At 40.9% G+C, this 21292-nt stretch overlaps 1 protein-coding gene across 1 annotated transcript in view; it reads right to left on the bottom strand.

The window, feature by feature from the left end:
- The window catches only part of si:ch211-220f16.2 (golgin subfamily B member 1), a 43674-nt gene that overhangs the window by 8648 nt on the left and 13734 nt on the right, over window positions 1–21292 (bottom strand). The window contains exons 8-21 of the mRNA XM_065471755.1: window positions 21113–21235; window positions 20893–21006; window positions 20106–20409; window positions 19826–19941; window positions 18355–18472; window positions 18177–18268; window positions 17929–18079; window positions 12741–12847; window positions 12011–12134; window positions 10065–10198; window positions 9426–9535; window positions 7710–7878; window positions 7521–7625; window positions 39–7418 (exon numbers count right to left, since the gene is read on the bottom strand). Of these exons, the coding sequence (XP_065327827.1) occupies window positions 39–7418; window positions 7521–7625; window positions 7710–7878; window positions 9426–9535; window positions 10065–10198; window positions 12011–12134; window positions 12741–12847; window positions 17929–18079; window positions 18177–18268; window positions 18355–18472; window positions 19826–19941; window positions 20106–20409; window positions 20893–21006; window positions 21113–21235 (9147 nt within the window). The remainder of the gene's footprint in view (window positions 1–38; window positions 7419–7520; window positions 7626–7709; window positions 7879–9425; window positions 9536–10064; window positions 10199–12010; window positions 12135–12740; window positions 12848–17928; window positions 18080–18176; window positions 18269–18354; window positions 18473–19825; window positions 19942–20105; window positions 20410–20892; window positions 21007–21112; window positions 21236–21292) is intronic.

The raw sequence follows: 21292 nt of genomic DNA, 5'->3' as shown, positions 1-21292 counted from the left end.
GTTTCTTTTGCTTCGTGTTTGGCTGACAGATTTTCTACTTCTTCCTTGAGCGCTGCATTTTCCTTCATGAGTTCTTTCCTAGAAACCAAAGCTGCTTGAAGTTTCCTTGTTAGAAGGGTAACTTTGTTTTGGTTATCCGGATCATTCATCCTGGCACCCTCATCAGGAGATTTCTGAAGCTCACCACCCTCTCTTCTCATCTTTTCAGTAGTGTTTTCAAGCATTTTGCTTTGCTGTTGTAGCTGAATTTCAAGGGCAGCAATTAGTTCCTCCTTTTCTGAAACTTGAGCTTGAGAAACTAACAAGGCATCATCTCGCACCTTTAGTTTTGCTTCAAAGATTTCTGCACATTTGCAAGAAAAACAGACCCCTTCTTTGTTATGACCCTCTTGTTCAACGGGTGCATCATGCTTCTTCAGCAGCTGCTCTTTTACCTTCTCTGACTCCTTCGATTGCTTCCTCAGGGAGGTCACCTCATCCCTCAGTTCATTAAATAATTGGACAAAATGTTCTTTTTCCTGCTTCAGCGAATCCATATTCCTCTGTGTTTCAGTAAACTGCTGCTGCAGATGTTTAAGCTCCTTAGCCAAAGATCGGTTGTCCTCAGTGAGCTGCTGCTCTGTTTGTTCTAATGTCTTCTGAAGGGTCAAAACTTCAAAGGATTTCTGCAAAACTAAATCAGCTTTTGTTTCAAGTTCTGCTTTCATCTGATTACTTTGCTCCAAAACAGCCTCCTTTTCTTTCAATAAGGTTTGATGCTTCTCTTCATTTGCATACATATGCTCCTCTAGTGAAGATTTAAGGATGCACAGTTGAGTCTTTAAAGCCTTGTTTTTATCAAATAAAGATTGATTCTCCTGTTGGGTCTTAACCTCAGCAACTCTGATTGCATCCCGATATTTGTCAACCTCTTCAATTTTCTCTCTTAATTCGTTCTCTACGATGTGCAGTCTTGATTTCAAAGAATCTGCTCTTTGCTCCATGGCTATGAGAGACTCCTCTTTATTGGCCATCTCAAGAGAAATAGCCTCTAATCCGGATTTAGCAGCTTCAAGTTCTGTTTGCAGGCTTGAGAGAGAATGGCATTGGCTCTCTTTCTCAGCCAAAGACATCTTTAAATCTTGAAGAGTTTTGTCTCTCTCCTCGACGAGCTGTCTCAAAGTTTGCAATTCATCCAGATAACAAAAGGAGGTTTTATTGAGTTCCTCCATTTCTCTGGTCTTCTCATCCAAGCTTAACTGCACTGCGTTTAGCTCGTTCGTCTGCTGGCAGTGTTGCTCCAACAGCGCCTTGTAGTCATCTTTTAGTTCAGCGAGCTCTTGAGTTAATTTCTTTTCATTTTCTTGAGCTTTCTTTATTGATTCTTTGCGTGCCAGCAAGGCGGCCTGGGCTTTCTTCTGCAAGGTCATCTTTTCTGACTTTACCTGTGCAAGCTCATTTTCCAAGTCAACAACACTAGCAGCAGAGGAAGACTTGTCCTTTAACTCATCTTTGCATGTCTTGATTTCATTTTGAAGCTCTTCTAATTTCTGCATCAAGCCCTTCCTGTTCTGCTCAAATATCTCTTCCTTCTCGGCAGCACTGGACTGCAGCTGCTCGACTAGTGAGTCTTTCTCACTGAGCATTTGTAATGTTTTTGACAAATGAGCTTCTTTATCATTTAAGATGGTTTGCAAACTCTGTTTTTCTGACTCTAGCTGTTCCAAAACTGTTTTGCTTTCGGTGTTATACTTAAGAAATTCTCCCTCTTTCTCCAGAATTTTCTTTTCAAGTTGGGAAATATTTTCTTTATGCAATTCTGCTGTAGCTTGAGCTTGACTTTTGGCTTCCTGCAATTGATCATGCAACAGTGAAACCTCAGTTTTACTGCTTACGCTCTCTTCTTTTTGGTTTTCATATTCTTCAATCCTCCTTAACAGATCTTTTCTCACAATAAGCGCAGCTTGCAGCTTCTTCTTCACTGCATCTTTTTCTTTCGATACTTTTGTGAGTTCACTTTGTAGCTCATCCTTTTCCTTAATTAGCATGAGCTTCTCTAAATTATTTTTCTTAGTTTCACCTGAACTGTGCGAAATATGTTCTTCTAACTGTTGAGAAATCTCTTTATGTGCTCTCTCCATGCTCTTTAATTGTGCCGAGAGACAGCCATTTTCCTCACCTTGTTTCATTCTCTCATTTGAGGCAGACTCCATGACCTGGGCAATGGATGCATCTTTTTCCTTTATCTGCTGAGTAAGGCCAGCAAGCAATTCCTTCTGTTGACTGATCTGAATGCTCATGCAGCTGATTTGCTCATCTTTTGTTTGCAATTCATCATATAAAGAAGAGTGTTTAACAGTAGCTTCTTTCACTCTTACTAACTCGGCATTAAGCTGAGTCTGTAAATGCTCCACAGCCTCTTGCAAAAGAGCTATTTGTTGACCGTTCTCGCAACTATTCTGCTCTCTCTGATTAAGTACAGTCTGTGTTTTTTCCAATTCTGCAACAGTTTTAGCCAACTCGGTTTCCAAAGCATCTACCTCACTTTGATGACTTTCTTGTAACCATTTTATCATGTCCTCCAAAGAGGCTTTTTCTTCATTCAAAGCAGAAGATTTCAATAGAGAGGAAACTTTGTCCGTTTTTCTCACTACGAGTCTTTGTAACTCGTCTTCCACAGCTTTGAGAGCCTGCTGCAAAATATGGTTCTCGTTCTCCTTTTCCTGGATAGATGCTAACACATTCTCAAGCTGAATTCTGGATGCGGATGCCTCCAACTCTTTCGTGCTCAGTTGATTAGAGCCCTCCCTAATGGCAGAGGAAGCTTCTGCTAGTTTCTCCTGCAAGCTGTCCATGTCCTGTTTCAAAGCATTTACTTTAACATCTTTAGATTTCATCTCATTTTCAACACTTTTCAATTGTTCTGCAAGAAGGTTCTTTTCCTGCTTTTCTCTATCCAGAACTAAAAGCCACTCTTTCTCTGAATCCTGCAGAATTTGTTCTATTTTTTGAATGTTTTCGTTCAACTGAGAAATTTCTTCATCTTTGGCACTAACCTTTGCTTGAAGGCTCTGCTTCTCAGACGTCATTCTCTCCACGACTTCATTCATGCTGCTGGATTTCTGCTCCATTTCAACCTGCAGCTCCGCCAGCGTTTGTGGATGTCTTCTTTCTAGCTCTTCTTTCTCTGCAAAAAGTTTCCTAAATTCCTCTTTCAAATGTGTGTTTTCATTACTGAGAGCAATGTGAAGTTTCTGATTCTCTTCCTTTGACAATCCTATCTCCTCATTCAGTCTCTTATTCTGCTCTTCCAACTTCTGCATTTCTGAAACCAGCTGAGATGCATGTTTGGCCTGGGCGCTGTACTGACTATTGATTGCGTGGAGAGCCATTTCTCTCTGCTCGAGGTTTTCTGTCAGTGCATTCATCTGTGCCACGACCTGAAGATGCTGTGATTTGAGTCTTTCTATTTCGACAGTCAACAATGACACGCTCGCTTGATGCGAAGCAAATGCGTCATCCTTTTCCTTTGAAAGACTGGAGTTCAAGTCCTCAGCTTTCCCCAGTTTCTCCTGGATCACATGCAAGTTACTTTTCAGTGTCTCTATGGTGGTCTTTGCAGTCTGATATTCATTATTAGAATCATCCAATAACATTCGGAGCTCAGACACCTCATCTGTCCTTTGAGAGAGTTGCTTCCTCGAGTCTTGTAACTCTTCTAAGGTGGCAGCATATTTCTCCTGCAGGTTATTGAAGGCACTTTGGGTTTCTTCTGCTGTCTTTCTACATTTTTCAGACTCAGTGGACAGTAACTGCATTTGACTTTGCAGCTGTGATGCCAACTCTGTACTTTCCATGAACTGAGTTTTGAACAGCAACGCTTCGTCTCCTCTTTTCTGGAAGTCCTGGAGAGCTTTCGATTGTTCCAAAAGAGCTGCTTCTTTTTCTTCCAAGGTCATTTTGAGGTTTGTCACTTTAGATGTCTGTACTTCCAGGTTGCTGTTGAGCTTTGAGACAGATTCCTCAAGGTGTGATATCTTTTCTTTCAAGCTCTCACATTCTGCCTCTTTGGCTTGTACATGTGAAGTCAGACTATCAAAGGCAGCGGAAGAAGTACTTTGATATTCAAGACTTGACTCCTCCTTTTTCTCCAAAGTATTCTTTAGTATGGAAGACTCTGATGTCAGACTGTCAACTTGGCCTCTGAGTGTACACACAGAATCTTCAAGCTCCAAAATTTTGCCTTCTTTCTCTTTCAGCAGCTCCCCCCGCTCAGCAATCTCACTGTTGAGCTGCTGGATCAAATTCTCCTGCTGTTTCAGGGCGTCATTTAGTCCTTGGATTTCCAAGTTGAGATTTGCAGCTTCTTCGTTTGCTTTGGCCAGCTCTGCCACTGCTTTCTGAAGTTCAGATTTCAATCGAACATTCTGTTCACTGAGGGCTTGAATGTTGTCATGAAAATCAGTTATCTCTGCTTTCCTCTGGCCCTCGTCCTGGATCAGCTGACAATTTTCTGCAGTGAGTTTCTGCACAGATGCCTTCAGGTTAGTAATTTCCACCTCCATCTCTGAAGCGCTCTCATTCATGGCCCCAAGCTGAGCACTGAGTGAAATGACAGATTCATTTCGTTTATTCAGCTCATCTTTGTGGTTCTGAAATTCGTGTGTTGCTTCTTTCAGTGCTTGTTCTTTCTGCTGTAGTCGTTGTTTGGCCTCCACGCATTCTTTCCTGAGCAACTCTACCTCAACCTGCATCTGTGATGCGAGCTCTTTCTGTAGCTTGACTTCATTCAGAGATACACTACATTCCTCAACTTTCTGCTGCAGCATGACATCTTTTTCCATTAGTCCTGACTTTAAAACTGATCCCTGTTCCTGAAGCATAGATACAGTATCCTGAAGCTGCAGCAGCTGGTTCTGCTGGGCCATTATCTGTGAATTCTGCTCTGACACAGTTTGGTCTTTTTCATCCAAGGACATGCTCAGCTGATCGACCTGCATTTTTAAACTATCGATCTGCTCTTGCAAACTCTGAAGCTGTTGCTCTTTCTCCCTCAGATTTTTCAACAGATTAGCACATTCATTTGTTTTCTCGAGTAGACCTACAGAGATTGCCTGTTCGCTTTCCTTGAGGACCTTTTTTAATTCATCTGTTGCTGCAGTGAGCTCCTCTTTCTCCTTCAACAGACTAGCAACTATTTTTTGACTATCTGAGATCTGAATTTCAAGGCCAGAAGTTTTTTCTTGGAGAACAATTCTCTCAGCAGTAAGTTCGGAAAATGATTTCATGTTCTGTGCCAACTCTTCCTGTAGTCTTTGATTATTATCTGTTAGACTGCTAATCTTCATGCTAAAGCTGGAGTTCTGGTCAAGGGTCGCTTTAAGCTGCCCATCAAGGTCAGATAGAAGCTGCCTTCGTTGTGCAAGCTCCTTTTCTTTGGATTCACATGCAGTACGAAGCTGGCAGTTCTCCTCGGACAAAGCTTGGGCGTGGCTTTTTAAACTAGCCAATTCTGTTTTACTCTGCTCAGCTTCACACTCAAGCTTTCTAGCATTTTCCTCCATGACACTGATTCGATCACTTAGAGACCTGATAGTTGTGTTTTTGTTATTCAGTTCATCTTTGTGCTTCTGACATTCCTGAGTTGAATTTTTCAACATTTCTTCTCTCTCTCCCAGTTGCTCTGTGAGTTGTGAGCGTTCCTCAATGAGCGATTCCGCCTCAGCTTGTAGCCTGGACGCAATATTTTTCTGGTTTTCAGTTTCCTTCTGCAAACTCTGGAACTCCTCCTGCTTCTGTTTATACATTGCATCCTTCTCCAATAACCCAGACTTCAGACTACTTTGTTGTTCCTCAAGCAGAGACAGAGTTTCCATAAGCTGTGCTTGCTCATTTTGTTGGGCCTCTATTCGTGCTTGAAGTTCAGTGACAGTCTGCTCTTTTTCGGCGAGGTCGCGCTGCATTTTGTCTACCTTAGACGTCAAGCTTTGCACCTTTTTCTGCTGCTGGGTCACTGTCTCCTCTCTTTCCCTGAGTAGCTGCTGGAGCGAACTACATTCATTTGTTTTTGCCAACATGATCTCAGAGGTTGAATGTGTGCTTTGCTCAACAACTCTATTTAGCTCAAGAGTTCGAGTAGTTAGTTCCTCTTTATCTTTTTGTAGCCCTTGAATAATTGTGTTACTTTGTGAGTGTTGCATTTCCAATTCAGATATTTTGACATGCAAGGAACCCATCTCGGCTGTAGCCTGTGAAATATTTTTGACATGCTCAGTTACTTCCAATTCAAGCCTGTCTCTCTCTTTTGTAAGGACTCGCACTTGATTCTCCAGACTGCTGTTGAATTCAAGAGCAGATGTAACCTTTTCATTTAGCTCTTTTAAATTCCTACGTTCGAGTTCAAGCTCCTCATTCAGCCCCTTCAGGTTTTCTTGGAGCTGCTCTTTTTCAGTCGTCATGCTTTTTAAGAGACTTTCAAGCTTGGAGATATTTTCAGATTTGCTTTGAAGTTCATTGCACAGTTTCTCATTTTCAGTGTTGAATTTCTGCCTCTCGTCCTTTAGCTGGTTTTCGAGTGATGCCATCTTTTCCATTTTCTCTTGCATTACTTGCTTGACATTCTCTTCACTCAGAACTTGCTCGTCTAATTGCTTTGATAAGCTCTGAAAGTCATTGTTATACTTCTCCACCTGTGCCAAAAGCTTATTCTGTTCTTCCTTGAAAGACTTGAGCTCCTTTTCATATGTCTGCTCTTTCTCATTAAGCTCTTGCTGTAGTTTCTCATTACTTGCATTTCTATCCTTAAGCTGCAAAACAAGTCCTTCTGACTCCTGTAGTTTCTGTGCAGATATTGCCAGCTGTTCCTTTAGTGAAGTGATGTGCGTTTCACATTCAGAAAGATGATTATGATGGCTCACATTCTGCTTCTGGATTTCTCCTCGAAGGTCCTGAATAGTCGTCTTATCCTTTTCAGCCTGCTTGATTAAGTGTTCCACCTCAACTCCTTTAGACTCTCGTTCATCTCTGGCCTTGACCATCTCCATCTCAGCTTCCTTAAGTTTCTCCACCAGCTCTGTGATCTTATTATTAAGGGCCTGCTGGTCTGAATTCTGTGATTCTTTCATTATATTAGCCTCCCTCTCTGCCTTACTCAGTGCATTTTCTACTTGTACCAGGCTCTCCTCTTTGAGTTTGATCTCTTGTTTCAGTGCTGTGACCTGCTCTGCATACTCAGCCATGTTCCCAACAAGAGTTGATATCTCTTTATCCTTTTCCAGCAGAGCATCTTTAAGGTTATCGATTTCCCGCTCGCAGCTTTGAAGGTCATAAATGAGCTGGGCTCGTTCTTCCAAATGTGAGGTGTTCAGTTTGTCCAGCTCCTCGTTTGTCTGATCAAGGTCAGTTTGTAATGTTTCAATGGTGACATCTTGTTTTTGCGTCTAAAGAAAATTAGGGAGGAAAAACACCATTGGCACATTTTTCTTAATCTTTTCAGGCAAAACAATGAAAATTTTAAAAAATCTTTATCTTTTCAAGCATACCTTCTCTTTCAGCACACTCAGCTTTTGTGTGAGATCCATAACTTCTGCTTTCAGCTCAGAGCATTGTTTCTCTGACGTAGCGTATTTCATGGAAATGTTCTCAAACTGAAAAAAAAAACCAAAACAACACATTTAAAGACTGAAAAATGGCAAATCATAACACAAAGAAAAAAGGAGCCCAGCTCTTACAGTGTGCTCCGTCTGAAGGAGCTTGTCAGACAGCTCTTTGCACTGAATGTCTTTTTCACTCAGTGATTGTCGAAGGCTGCTGATGAGCTCAAGTTTCTCAGATGTCTTGGCCAAAGTATTCTCCTTCTCAATCAGGGAACTTTGCAGGCACTCCTGTGTGTCAGTCAGCCTAAAGAAAAAAGTGACAATCGATTGAAGGAAGTCTTGAAAATAATTAAAATCTTACAGTTCATATATTAATGTCTTGTGATCTAAACCATCACAAAGGACCAAAGCCATACTCTAGCCAAAACGTAATTGTAACCATAAAAATCAAGTCTTTAACCCCAATGAAAAACTCATTCACTCATCTTGACTCTTTAAATGTCTGCAACCCACAACCTCCCCACTCTAAACAACCATGTTTTCCACAAACACAATCACACACAATCATTTAGTGAGTGCATGTTCACAGCAGTCCTTTTCCAAACTAATAACTTTATGATTGCCGACATGGCAAAACATGTACTACAAACATGGATTACACTCTATTTGAACATTCAGTGCACTAGCTTATTGTTAAAAAGTGAAATCCTCTCATTAATAGCAATAAATTAGACTAAATTAGATGATGTGAAGTAAGAGCTAGCTTGTTGACCAAAATTTGTCTGAACCATCTGACCCCAATTTAATTAAGTAGCTGCTTAATGGTTTGGTGTAATAAAATCCTCTCGAATAACAATGTTGGACATAACCCAGAAACACCTCCTTTTACATTTACTATCTTTTGTTAAAAACACTTGTTGGTGGTTGAGCTTTATCGGCTAAAACTGACTGTGGACACCATCTGTAACGGTGGTACTAAAAGCATTTGTCAAAGCACTTTGTGGAATTACTAAGTCGGGAAATTTCAAGGCAAAGCGGTCATGGAAAAAAAAAAAACTTGTTTCGCCCATTTCTCTAGCTCGCAAAGCAACTGGCGTTTGTAATTAATACACTACATTAATTTAATCCTAAGTTTAAGGGTACTGCAAATTACCAATATTACTGACTCATTTGATGAACATCAAAAATATGTACGGTCGTTTACTTTTTTATTAGTTCTATCTGTTCAGCTGCTCATAATGCAAATATCTAATCAGCCAGTCACATTTCACATTTCGTAGGCGTGGTCAAGACAACCTGCTGAAGTTCAACCTGAGCATCGGAATGGGAAAGAAAGGAGATTTAAGCGACAGACAGCCTTTATTTACAGATTTTACCCACACGACCATCTTTAGTCTTTACAGAGAACGGTTAAAATGGGCGAGTGAGCCTCGACTCACATTTGTGTGTTCAGTTTGTAGGTTGCCTGAATGACCCACTGAGTACTGAACCTGTTGGTTTAACAGTCCTTGTTTTACTATCCGACTTATTGCAGCCAAAACTAAGTACAGGTTATTCTGGATGCTTTAATGTCATTTATACACTTTGTTGGTGATATTACATTTTAGTATTATTGGTGATGCAACCCTGCAGCTACCTAGTTTACCGTGCATTGACCTCAAATAATTTATATAACACTTTACTTCTAACAATTACAGCACATATTACATACAGTCAGATGAACACTTGAGTTCCTTGTGCATGTCAAATAAACATAAACAAGTAAACATTTCTTTGTCAATGAACAGATGAAGAATTTCGATGTAGCACTGTAATCACAGTGAAGGGTTATGGTTTGAATAGTTAACTTACCCTTTGAGCTGTTCATTGAGACTGTTAACCAGCAGCTGATGCTTCTCTGCCTCTCTGCTTTGTTGACTTCTGACACTTGCAAGTTGGCTCTGCAGTTTGTCTGACTCGTTCTGCAGCGGCAGAAAACCAAACATCAATAAATAACACAAAGATGAAGGATGAAGACATTTGCACTGCACACAAACGTGGATGACAGCAGACCTGCTGAAAACAACAGAACATGAAATCTGTTACTGCTATTATCAGCCATCTATTTGTGTGAACCACGCATGTGATGAAAAGGAACTTTGTAAATGTCAAAAGATCAGCAGTGTGAATACAGACAATCTGTGAGCTTTGTGCTTCGAACGTTACTTGACAAACGTGTCCAAGGTTAAATAAGCACACCACACCATTAGCCATCACCGCCAGAGGTGCTCTCTAACGCACACAGACATGAGCGACCCAACACACCTGAGAGACCCAATTTGGCTGCTCATCTTCATCTACATCAAACGTCACCTGTGTTAGAAGGTTTTGTTACAAAATCCCAGTCCATGCAGTTCACTCATCGTTTACTCAACAGTTGGTATGTTATACAAATGCTGCTTTCAGTTAACCCTGGGATAGCACATATGGTGTGTTGTTGGATGGAGTTACCTGTAATGCCTCTATACGGGCCTGCAGCTGCAGTCGATCCTCCAGGTCCTGGCAGCGCTCCTCCAGGCTCAGTATCTGCTCCTGTAGTTGGTTTCTTTCCAGCTCCAGCTCCTCCACAACAGACCGCAGGCCATCTGGAATCAATAGGAGGGAGAATAAATACTAGGTATACAAAAACAGGCTGGTAAGGTACAGTTAGCTGTAATGATTCACAGGGTAAATTCCACCGCTCTAATTTTAGCAGCAGAGCAAACTCTAAAAGGAAATGCAATATTTTAATCAATGCATTTTTGACATTTATAGAAATACTGTTTTCATTCACTTATTTTTTCCTTTTTTAAATTTCTGATCAAATATTTGAAAAAATTCAAAGCCTAACCCATCGTTGCTAACTAAATTTAAAAACCCTGCTTTAGTGGGAAAGCTGGGAAAAAGAAGGGATGCCCCAGACCAATATATCTGATCTTGACCAAACATCAAGCTGAACTGGGTCTCTCTAGCAAAGGGCTGATTGCAGAGGCAGGAAGCATCCCTGACAGGCTGCCAGTCTATGCAAGGCTAACAAATCTGTTGCTGAGAAATTCCAAATAGTGAAAAAGTTCCTGCAAAAGAACACAGGCGCGCACTGACCTCGCTTTTATATACAACCAGCTGGCAAACAGCAGATTGAATCTCTTATTACAAAGAGATGAGTCGCCAACGATTTGCGCTCATCAGCATAGACTGACTTAGATTGATTGCAATGTATGGCAACAAGGTATTTAAAAGTTAGCTAAAATGGTTTTAGTTTGGCTTTGACAACAGAAATAAAACCAAGAACTCGATTTTTGGTTGGTAATATGGTCGTCCCACCAGACCAACAGAACACAGTGGTCTTACCCTCTAAACGGGTCTACACAAACTTGCAATCAGTTGATAAAAAAATAAAAATAAAAAAAATCAATGCAACCACTGGGGAAGCGCCCGGTTTTCATAGTTACAAGGAAAGAAGGCAGCTGAGCCTTTAAACAGAAAAGGACTCCGAGGAGCTTCATCACAGTGATGAATACAGCTTCATTAAATACTGGCATCAGATCAGTACTATCAGCCCAGGGGTCCGTACCATATGAGAACTGGAAACAGTTAGATTGGTGCATCCGTTGGAAAAAGGAGGATTTTTTTCTTATAAAAAAAGAAGAATCCAGAAATCCAAAATTTAAGAAAACTGCATCTCTTAAGAGTATAGAATAATTCAATGACAACTTCATTTACTGATTATGAGGCAGGGTGTGAAATAGAATTTCAAATAGAATTTCAGTGCTTATCCACAAACAACCAAAAAAGACACCAGTCAGTTCTCCAAAAGTCCTCAGTCATTCATTCTAATCTTCATTATAGTGCTTTTCCTTTTGGGTGATCTTTTTTTTTTCCAAATGCTGGTATATTTTTTGGTTTTATGACAGCAACAGTGCAGAAGACAGGATGGAGAAGAATCAAAGAAAAGGAGGTGACCATGCACACGACCAAAATATAAAAATAAAACTTACCACAGATGGGAAGCATCTTGCCACCTACATTTATATCATGTCACAATCAGTTCATTAAGACACAAACACTAGCCAGCTCAACCAGCATGCACATGTCCCCAAAACACTGGAAACTGAGTCACATGAATGAGAAGCAAAATATAAAAGTGAAGGTGCTCAATGTCAGGTTTTTCTTCATAAGGCGGGAATGAACTTAACTGTAGCTTGCTGTGTAAGCAGAAATAAAAGCAAGCTAATCCCTGTTCCTACAGTCACAGCAGTCGGAGGTTAGACGACAAACAGAATAAACCAACCAGCACCAACATTCCAGTGCTTAATAAACTAAGTCATGGTGAAAACACAAAGACAGCTCAGGCCTCCCAAAGTAATGTGCAGGTGACTGTGTGCATGCCAGTGGAAACTGTCCAGCGGGTCTCACACCTGTGTCAGGAGTACTGTACTCGGGCCACCAACCTCCCATGTTCTCCCCTTCCATTGGAGTGGTACTCTCTGAGATACTTTGAGGATCCTGAAACGGCGCCTGCCCATCGAGCTCAAAGTCCTCCTGCCAGTGCAAAAGTTTGTTGTAGCAGGGGATTACATTTTAAACAATCATTTGACAATTAGGAAAAAAGGCAAACTGTTTTTGCAAGTCTACTGTGTACAAGGCAAACAAGATAAAACAGGCAGGTAGCGAGATTATTCTTCCTCTTTGAATAAAGTAAGCTTCCTGTTCTCTGTTATTAACCAAAAATAGAAAACTGGTATCCATCCATCCATTTTTTTAACTATATATACATTTTTAGACACTAGTAGAGACTAGAGTAGTTAAGCACAATCCATAGTTGAAAAACTAATCCTTATTTACAGCAGACCTTGTTACCCTCAATTATTTATTTTAGCTCCTTTTCCTCTCCTTTGAACGGAAAGGATTATAAAAAGGCTGTTGTGAAACCGTTTTTTTCTAGGTCTGCCCTGAGCTGCAGGATTTGATCTGAACAGGATTTATTTCATAAAGAAAATGTTACAAGACTCAGCTTCTGAAAATAACTGCAGATTGGTTGATATTAAGCTGTACAGTTAGCTCCGCTCATTCTTCAGCAAATGTCTGAGGCCGTGCTGGTATAACCATGATACAACCACAGAAACGTCTATAATAAGAGCCACCTACCTGCAGACTTCGCTGGGATGGAAGCGCCAGCTTCTTGGCCCTGTGCTGGTCGAGCCCCCGAGCTTGAGCCAACTCCTCCTCCAACTCCTGCTGCCGAGTGACCAGTGCTGGATCGGAGCAGCCAGGAAAGAACCAGTCATCCTCAATCAGTTTTGTGCCACAGGGAAAGGGGAATGATGGGTTGGATTGAGGGTGTATTTACGGATGGGAAGTGAGTTTAAAGTGGACTAGACAGAATTATCGTAGTGTGGAACAGGATAATGTTTTTGAAGACAGGATGGCAGAGATGGAGAGTTGACAAGAAGTATGATGGCATGAATGATGTGGTGGTTTGGTGAGACACTTTCAACACCACAAACATACTCTGTGACAAAAAAACAGTTTAATCCAATAGTATAGGCAACGAGAGCGACAGGAAGACTGCAAGAGAAGTACAGCAATGACAAGAACTGAGGATGGAGAAATGGAAAGTTACTCCAGGTATTTATGCACTTGTGTATTTGCATAAGGTAGTGAACCTGAGAAACACTTCAAAAGCAGCATTCTGGTCAGAGCCATGCACACCTAATTTGCATAGCAAAGAAACACAGCATTTAAACAAGTGGGAAACAGGGAGGAAGGAGAAAACCCATCTTTAGGAGTCACATTCAAAGCGAGTGCTTCATCACTGTGTCTTCGAAATGAAGAGCAGACAGAAACACCAGGCAGGTGCATATCTGAGGGGACTCTGATGGTGCTTTGACTTGTATTTTCATTTAGCAGCAAAGGATTCAAGAAGGGCAACGTCAAAATGATTAGAACTAAACATGTTCCCATCTGTTTTGTGACGACAGGTCAATTTTTGACACGTTGGGAGGAAAAAGGGGGGCAGCTGGTAGCAAAGGGTGGGGCAGGAAAAGGAAAGGAGTTCTGTGTGTTAACCGTGGTCAGTGTGGGTTCAGTGCACAGGCGGATTTAAACAAAAATGTATCAACCTTATTTTAACAGCATAGCCGAAAACAATCATTACCCTCTGCAGCAGAATAGAGCCAGTCTGCCACATGCTGGGCATTTCACCCACACTGACTACAGCAGAGCAGATTACAGTAAAGCACATGCAAGTACAGCAGAAACATGAGCATTATGCATCAAGTCAAAATAGTGCTGTGAAGTCTTATTACTAAAAATCAGCTGGTCTCAGGTAGGCTTTGTTTCTAGTGAAAAGCTGTGAAAAACAGAGCTGTTCTCTTCAATGCAATTCATCCTTTAATCCATAATGTTAAATATTCACATCGATAGCTCTCTGTGTAGATGACTATGCTAGGTAGGATTTTTTAAAAAGTGAACTTAACTCCCTAATATTTCACAGCAAAGACCTCTTTGCTGTCAAAATCATTGTGCATTATAATCCAACTTTTTAACAGCATCATTTACCCACAAAGTACTGACTAAAGTCTGCAGCAGACTTTAATCTGCACTGGTGAGCTGATATGTGCAAGTATATAGAAAATCAACTTGAAGATCGTCTTTAATGGGAGATTGGCCAATTTGAAATCTGGTAAGACTTTTTTACATTAATGGGTTAATTCCTGGAACTTAACGATCTCACCCTGTAGCCACTAATAAGCGTCAAGTTTGATACTTCCTAATTCAAATACATGAATATGAAATCAACATCACAGAAAATCACAGAAGACCCACTGACAAAGGAGTATTTGCAGAAACATTTGAAGCTCATCATGAGTTAGAGCGCATGCTTCAATAGTAACTTTATCTGAATAAAATGACCAACATTACACCAGTGAGCAAGACTCAGATGAACTCTCTTTAAACTCAGTATGAAAAAGCACAAATTGTTTTCCTAAAATTGATTTTGGTTTTCTGTCACATGGATGAAATGTCAGTGAAGTGGAACACGCGACTCGACAAAACTCAAATTACCTTTTTTGCAGGGTTTTTATTGATTTATGAGGTTGACTCTTATTATTTGAGATCACGTCATTATTGTCAACTACACTTGATTGATTCATAAAACTAATAGGCTCTGACACCACTAATCAAAATCAGGAGGAACAATTAGTACGTAAGAGACCATCAGCCATTTTTCTTTGAGTATGATGTTGGCTTCATCTAACTAGGATTAAAGAAGACTCTCATTTGCATGTTTACCACTGTGATAACATTCTAGATTATTCAAGCAGTGCTTTGGATTTTATGACAGCAGTATCATGTGATAAAACTGCATTAAAAAAATATATACCCCCATGTTAAGACCAAAAAAAACCTGATACGTTTTGTAATAAACGTTTCCAGATTTACAATAATGAGCTTAACTGAAGCATTCTTATTGCTGACAAAAATCCAGCCTGTAATTATGAGGCTTGTGCATATTTTAAAAGCTAACTAACATTTTAGGATCACACACTTAAAGATAATACCTGCTATGTCTGTCTCTGACAAGCTGAGTGGGACTATGTTGCTGAGCAGTAATACAGATGTTTCACAGATGTTTCACATTTCTGAGTATGAAATGTGCCATCTGAAGCAGAGGTGGCGTGCATATTTTCACACTTAAAAACAACAACAACAAACAAACAAACAGAAAACAAAAACAAAACAAATATCCAAATCCCCAAATTGAAAAGCACAAATACCTACACAATGACCGAGTATCTGAGAAGGTGGCACTTGTGCATAGCTCTACTAAGCTAGGTGTGTGTGTCTGTCTGTATGGAGGATAGGCTCTGGTGTCAGCCTTGTAGCTTTGATGAGGTTATATGCATTGGTCTTTTTAATAGGGTTAGTGCAAACCTACCATCCCACCACAATAGAGCAGCAATTTTCTTGAATTATATTTGAGACCAGTTCATTATTGTTGGTGATTTCAGATATCTTAGCACACCAGAAATCAAAAGTTGAGAAGAAGAAACAGAAAGACAGAAGAAAACAAAAGGGTAAAGAATGGAAAAGAACAACACAGGACAGAGAAAGGAAGAGACTTAACTAAACAGCAGACTCTAATGTGCAGCATGACTCTGTACTACCTGTCGTTTCCACCAGCAAATGCAAAATTCAGGGAAACTCCAGGCAGTACAGTGTGCACGAGCTGCACTGGAGGTTTGGAGGAGCCTGCATGCACAAAACTGATGGGAAACTGTTCTGGGTGGCTGCTCCCATCCCTGGAGCAGGGGCTGGAGAGGGAGAGTGGGGGGGTGGAGGTCCATGAGATGGGAGGCAGCACAGAGTAAACCAAATCTCGCCAATGACAACAGTGAGGATGGGGAAAAATGAAGAAAACAAAGTATTGTTCAGTCAAACAACACAGGAACATGACGAAAATGGTAAAACAAGCTAGCTCTATGAGAAAAACAAAGTGTGTGAAATATATTTGAAATTATTCCATTTAGTCCAGTCCTCTCCAGTCTGCCGCTGACTCAGAGTTTATCAAACATTAACCCTCTGTGGTCCAGGGTATAACTGGCCGTTTTTGACTACTTTTGATTTTACGTTTATATTTCACCTTTAAAAATGGTTTATCTTGCCTGTTTGGCATCATTCTTTTCAGCACAACCTCACATGTCTGAATTTGGAGTTTGTTTGTTTGTTTTCATTTTGACATACTGTATTAGCACAATTGATCTAAACTCAGACAAAAAACTTAAAATCCAAGTAGAAAAAAGTTACATTTCTTACTGTAAAAGCCACAAACATGTTTAACGAATCATTTTCATAACTTGAAATGCAAATAGAAATTGTACATTTCTAAAAATAAAGCACAAGTTTTGCAAACAACAAAGTTATATGGTACTATTTACCTAAAAATGCAGCCAAGGCCTCAGGCGTTTTTTATACTATCACTTCAAACTATTTACAGAACAATCAGGTTGGCTGCATCAAATAAGAAGGCACACAAATTATTTGTGCCACTCCAAATAATAATTTCTGTCCACTTTAGAGGAGCACACCTCAGGCCTAAACCCTGCAGGTCTGACAACATGAGTGTACTGCTCCTGTTTTCCATGTGGAGGCGGCGTTTACACTGCAGTCTACCTTTGGAGGCTTTTTTGGAGCAACTGTGACATTCACTAGTAGAACTGACACACAAAACAAAACAACGACTACACTACACACTAACTATAGCCTCCGAACACGCTAAACATCACAAATCTCTCACATGTGAAAACTCGCTCTCTCTTTCTTTCTTTCACTCGCTCGCTCTCTCGCCGGTGTCACTCCTAAAACTTCCCCCTCTTCCTAAACAACCAAGTGCCACATGTTGCCATATAAGTTTTTTGATTGGCCAACATGGTACACTTTAACACCAATAGAAAAGGGGTGTTTTTACTTTTTTTCTTAAATTTTGCTCGCAAGCAGAGAGCGTTTGCTAGCGCTGTCCTTAGAAAACGACGTTTTTACCGTTCCTTCCCGCGGTAAACGCCACTGTTTTATTCAGAAAAAAACATTGCGTGTATTTTTTATCTTAACTCTGGTTTTACGTGCCCTATCAACACAATTTAAAAACTGGCATATAGTTTTAAGTCTGCACTTTCGACCCAAGTGGAAATGGAGACTGTGGGTCGCTGCATCTTGTTGCTGTGTCGTCTTAAATTGGTCATGTGATTTTGAGGCACCGGCACGTCCGTCGACCCCAGAGTGTTAATGGAGATCGGCAGCACAGTAATGCCAGAACTGAACTAAAGTTTCCCCAAAACCACAGCTACCACTAAGGTAACTTGACTGTGACAGAACCCCGTGATCCACATTTGTGTTAACAAACAAAATGCCAAAAATGTAGACATCAGAGTTTGTGTTTTATAGTAACACTAAGTTCCTTTTTAGATGCTAACAGAGGATGTGTACTCTGATATACTAACGGGTTTAAGAATGACTAAATAAAGTCGAATTTTGAGGAACAGAAATACAGCACAACTTTAAAGTATTAAAGAACAGGTTTTACTACTGTCGTATGAAGAACTGTGAGTCTTTTCTTGCATTTATGAAAAAGTTTTGTTTTTAGGTTCTTCACATACATGAATGTCAGCAGGCGTGTGTCGTTATTTCACACTGGCTGAGGATTTCTGAGCAGATTAACTGTGACTCTGATGTTAACCCTGCTTCTACCTCCTAGCTATAACTGACCTACTGATCCCACCATCATTAGCTAATTTGATCTAAACGAGTTTGACTCATCCTCCAGCAAAAGACTTACCCTCTCTTTCCTCCTCCATGTGGCTGATACGGAGGGACAAGGCAGCCTTCTCCTCCCTGGCCCGGTCTCTGGCACTGACCACCTCAGCTACCATCTCCTGCCACTCCAGCACCTGGCTCTGAGTGTCATCAGCGCTGCCTGATTCACTTGCCTACGTTCAACAGGTGCAAAAAGGGATAAGAGACCATCCGTGAGTATTAAATGTAAAACAAAAGCAGCAGGTTTAAGAAAGTGTTTGGGTGCTATACCTGAGAAGCAGCCCTCTTGGTGAACTGCTCCAAGTCTGCCTGTAGTGTCCTCTGTTGCTCCTCATACACCACCAACTTTGCCTCCAGCATTTCTAACGATAACATCGAACAAAAATAATGTTCATTTTTGAACTGAGGATTTCCCTGAAGCGTTTTCCTGAAAGTTTAATTTTATTACCGTTTTTTGCTTTAACCTCCTCGTATTGCTCCACCTTCCAGAGGTTTTCTTCTCTCTCCTCCTCGAGTGCTGTGATGCGACTCCGCAGGGCAGTCAGGTCTGGGGGAGCAACTCCAGCCTAAATAGGGCAGAGTCAAACGTGTCTCTGTTTACTTGGCAGCTTTGCTTACCAAATGACTTTCAGCATTTTGACGCGTTTTAGATTTTCACTCTGGATAACAAACTGAAAACGGCGTCCTGCAGACAATCGGCTGATATAAAAGAAAACGGATAACGTGACGGATGCTGCATCAGCTTTATGGTCATGACGAGCAGCGCGAGCAGTAACGACCTCGAATCTAAAAACAGGTGTCGTTTTAACAACACCAAAGAGAAAGCGATCTCTCTCCCTACAACTCAGAACAGTGTTATATCGTGTTAGGCATTTCACAGTGTTACATGATTTAACACTGTGAAATGAACTCTAAACAATCTACAAGCAGTGGTCTCTCGCTATATCGCGGTTCTCCTGTCGCGGCTTCGCTGTTTCCCGGATTTTTTTGTTTGCAATTTTTCATGGTTTTTAATTTATTTATTTTATTAATTTTTTTACAGCGCGTTGTGTTCTGCGTCCTGATTGGCTGTAGACCATTGTCAATCACTCTCCTCCGTGCTCGGTCTCCTGTACTTTACAGAACCCGTTCAGTTTGTCAAATCTACATAAATCTCTGACAGTCGCTGGACAGTCTGTTTGTAAGTTTTCTCCTCAACAAACAACAATCTCGAGGAAACGTTTTGCACCGTCAAAGGCAGCTGCGGGTGCCTTTGGTTTCATTCTATAACACTGGACTTATTTTTCTACGAAGGTTTGAACTTTGAGGGTGTTTAAACACGAGAGAAAGGTGTGAAAATGTTCATGCCTCTGAGAAAAGTGTATAAAGTGTGTAGTGAGGGGTTTTACAGCTTTAAAACATCTATTATAATTGTAAAAAACAAAGTTGGCTACTTCGCGGATTTCACCTATCGCGAGTTATTTTAGCTCCCGCGATAAACGAGGGAGCGCTGTAGTATAGTACACCATAAACATCTACATTTCTATGTTTTAATTGATAAAGATTGCATACAATTGTAACATTTATACTTGAATAACTGCTGGTTTTACTATTCATAGCTCAACCATCAGTGGCTTCTCTTGACTGCAGGAGTTATTTTCTTCTACAGTGCTGTGCAAACGTTTTGAACAGCCCTTATTTCTTTATATTTCATGTATGTTTGACCAAAACAGAGTTGTACAATTCTAACAAGCCTGAAACCCGATATCTGGACTGACCATCTTTATTCAATACAGCCTGAACTCACTTTGGCAGCTTTTCCACTGGTTTTTTTTTCCCCTTTTACTGCACTGGCAGTGAATTTGGGATCATTGCCATAAGCACAGCACAAAAACACAAAATGCTTTGTCCATCTGACTTGGACAACTTGAAACCCTCACCTGGCTTTTCTTCAGTTCCTCCTCCAGCTGTCTGATTCGACTTTTAGACCAAGCTTTCATTTTTAGGAACTTGGCCTCTGATCTGCTGGCTTCATCTGTTTTCTGCTTTGCTTGTGCTGCAAAAATAACAAAAGACAAAGTTTGAAGCACTGAAAGAACTTGAAAATCATGTTCTGCTGCATTTTGTGAACAAACTAAAAATTCCCAGGATGTACATGGGAAAACGACACAAACTGAACTCTGAAGGAGTTCAGATAAATCATCAAAATGAAGAACTAACCTTCCAGCTCAGCTATCCTCTGGATGGAAGCTGAATCTGTGAGCACATTTCCACTTCCTGCTGCCTCCTGACTGGCAGGTGGTGCTGCTGCCTGGGCTCTCCTCAGGTCCTCCAGCTGCCTCATGAGATCCTGTTGGGTTTGATCCAGCTGTGCTTGATGCTGCTCGGTCATTCGCTGCACCTCTGCCTGGTGCTTCTCCATCAGGTCACGGAGTTGTGCTCGCATCACATGCTTCTCTGCCTCCATTTTGGATTCAAGGCTCTCTCGCTCGACTTGTAGCCTCTGCAGCCGCTCTGAGAGTTCCTGCGTGGACAAAGTATTTGTTCCACATAAGTTTCAAGGTGTCATTATTTCAAGAGAGGTTGAAGAATGGCTACGAAATAACAACAGAGAACGTTCTATACAGGCTGAATGAAAAGTGAAGCACACTGCATCACAATCATTTCCCAGATATAATATTTACATGGGAACTATTATGATCATTTCAGCACTATATTTGTATTCTTGGGCTTAGCATGCTTAGCATGCTTAGCATGATGCACAGAGATTGGTGAAACCCCTCATTTCATCCTCTGTCTGAAACAAGCTGTTTTAGCCCCTCCCACTGAGCTCGCTACATTAGGGATATTTCTTCTCTGGTCTGAAAACGAGTGTTTACAACAGTCTGAAGCTGCGTTTAAGCTCAAAGACATTTATTAAATATGGAAATTGATCTTTTTGACAGAAAACAAGGAAAAACACCAACGTCTTTATTGAGACGCAAACAGGAGCGGCGAGTCTGCTAACCTTTATCTGCTGATCTCTCCCGTCCACCTCTCCCTGGAGAACATCAATGACCTGAGTTTTACCCAGCAGCACTTCCTCTTTCTCATGAAGCTTCTGTTTTAGAGCCTTCAGAAGCTGGAAAGAAAAGCACAGATTCACAAACAACACCAAGATCCCAACTTCTTTTAGTTGCATGAACTCCTGACTGTCTGTGGGATGTAATCTTAAATGTCCGTGTTACCTGCTCCAAGTCTGCACTGGCATCTGACTTGGCTGCTAGCTTGAAGAGCTCCTGTTCATGCATCTGGTTGATCTCCATCAGCTGGCTGTCCTTCTGAATGATGATGTCTTTGAATGTCTGGATCTATAAACAAGCACACAACTCATTGTGAACCCGAGACAGCTAAATTCTACAACAGAA

This window comes from Pelmatolapia mariae, linkage group LG1 (assembly GCF_036321145.2).
Source record: "Pelmatolapia mariae isolate MD_Pm_ZW linkage group LG1, Pm_UMD_F_2, whole genome shotgun sequence".
Classification (NCBI taxonomy): Eukaryota; Metazoa; Chordata; class Actinopteri; order Cichliformes; family Cichlidae; genus Pelmatolapia; species Pelmatolapia mariae.
The sequence above is the reverse complement of the archived record's forward strand: the minus strand, read 5'-3'. Positions and strand labels throughout refer to the sequence as shown.